This window comes from Arachis hypogaea, chromosome 9, assembly GCF_003086295.3.
Source record: "Arachis hypogaea cultivar Tifrunner chromosome 9, arahy.Tifrunner.gnm2.J5K5, whole genome shotgun sequence".
NCBI classification, from domain to species: Eukaryota; Viridiplantae; Streptophyta; class Magnoliopsida; order Fabales; family Fabaceae; genus Arachis; species Arachis hypogaea.
The window spans coordinates 19,138,512-19,140,541 of record NC_092044.1 but is presented as its reverse complement, the minus strand read 5'-3'; the positions used below and the strand labels follow the sequence as shown (position 1 = coordinate 19,140,541).

Here is a 2,030-nt window from a genome sequence, read left to right as displayed (position 1 = left end):
GTCACATTCAGTGAAAGTGTATTTCCCTTCGGTGAGCTACCAGCTGATCAGTCCCCTTTTGTGGATAATTTTCCAGATGTGGTGATGCCTACAGTGCTCCAAGACACTTCTTTTTATGGCTCAGCACCAGTTCAGCAATCCTTGACCAATACTTTCAACCCTCATCACCCAACAATACCTTTAATACCTGATCACAATCATGATGTTATCCCTGAACCTCAACCATCTCAACCTATCCTTACAAGATCTACTAGACTAACTAAATCTCTACAATATCTTTATCATTACCAATGCCATAATGTTGTCACCATAACTAATTCCAAATATTTAACCAAACCATGCATGAACATTGTAGCCAATGTAAACACCATACCTGAACCTGCTTTCTACCACCAAGCTGTGAAATACCCAGAGTGGCGACAAGCCATGAATGAAGAGCTTCGGGTAATGGAAGAAACTAACACATGGACCTTGACCCCTCTCCCACAAGGAAAACACACCATAGGCTGCAGATGGGTATACAAGGTAAAATGTAAGGCTGATAGATCAGTGGAGAGATACAAGGCGAGGTTTGTCGCAAAGAGATATGCACAACAAGCTGGGATAAATTACAAAGATACCTTTTTTTCAGTGGCCAAATTAACCACTGTTCGGGTTCTTTTATCAATAGCAGCAATCAATAACTGGTTTTTGTTACAAATGGACATGAATAATACGTGAATAATGCGTTCCTTAATGGTGACCTCTTTGAGGAAGTCTATATGGATTTGCCTCTTGGATACAAGACCAAGGAGTTGAATCTTGTGTGAAAATTGAATAAGTCCATCTATGGCCTAAAGCAAGCATCCAGACAATGATTCTTTAAATTCTCCTCAGCATTATTAAACCATAATTTCAAACAACCCAAGAGAGACTATTCCCTTTTCACCTTTGGCATAGGTGACAGAATTGTCTATTTACTTGTATACGTGAACGACATCATCTTGGTAAGCTCCTCCAAGAAAATGATGTGCAAGGTACAACATTTATTAGAATCTATGTTCAAACTCAAGGTTTTAGGTGATTTAAAATACTTTCTGGGGCTGCAACTTGCAAGATCATCTGAAGGCATTGTCCTTAGCCAAAGAAAGTACACCTTGAGCATATTGGAAAACACTAACTTTGTTGATGCTAAGCCGATTTCCTTATCTATGGAGACAAATCTGAGGATGAGTGCCTCTGATGGGGATCCATTGGATGATCCTTTCACTTATAGGCGTATAATTGGGAGGCTAATATACCTTACAATATCACGCCCTAACATCACATATGCTGTCTCCATATTAAGTCAATTTCTATCCAAACCAACCACCACTCATCTTACTGCTCTCCACCACTTATTGAGGTACTTAAAAGGGAGTGTAGGACAAGGTCTTCTCTTCTCTGCCAAGTCAGAACTGCGACTTATAGCATACGCTGATGCTGATGATTGGACAGGTTGCCCGAACACTAGAAGAAGTGTCACCAGTTACTACGTTTTCATTGGTGATTCCCTTATCTCTTGGAGATCAAAGAAGCAACACACTGTCTCAAGGTCTTCCACTGAATCTAAATACCAGGCTATGGCAGCAGTGGCAGCTGAATTAACCTTGTTGAGAGGCCTTTTCTTTGAATTTCAAGCTGACATTCTATCTTCTATGTTCTTTTTTTACTCACAATCAGTCATCCACATTACAACGAATCCCACATTTCATGAGAGAACAAAGCATATCGAGATCGATTATCACTTTGTTCGAGAGCAAGTAATGGCAGATTTCTAAATCTCATTCACGTTCGGACACAACACCAACTAGCTATATATATATATATATATATATATATAGTAAACAAATACCCATATAATATACAATTCTTTCATTTTTGCATTCCAATAAGTTAGGAAATGGAAATGTATACATTTTTGCAAGGCAACAATCATTACAGAAAGTGTCATTTTTATTCACAATATAAGGAAGATCACATGATTGCATTACAACCTTAGCAGTAGCAAA

General features: G+C 38.6%; 1 protein-coding gene across 1 annotated transcript; it reads left to right on the top strand.

Moving 5' to 3' along the window:
- The first annotated feature begins 1,004 nt into the window (after nt 1-1,004).
- Nucleotides 1,005-1,799, top strand: LOC112708974 (uncharacterized mitochondrial protein AtMg00810-like). The gene has a single exon (XM_025760887.1). It carries the CDS (start codon nt 1,005-1,007, stop codon nt 1,797-1,799), a length of 795 nt encoding a protein of 264 aa, XP_025616672.1.
- The last annotated feature ends 231 nt before the right edge of the window (nt 1,800-2,030 follow it).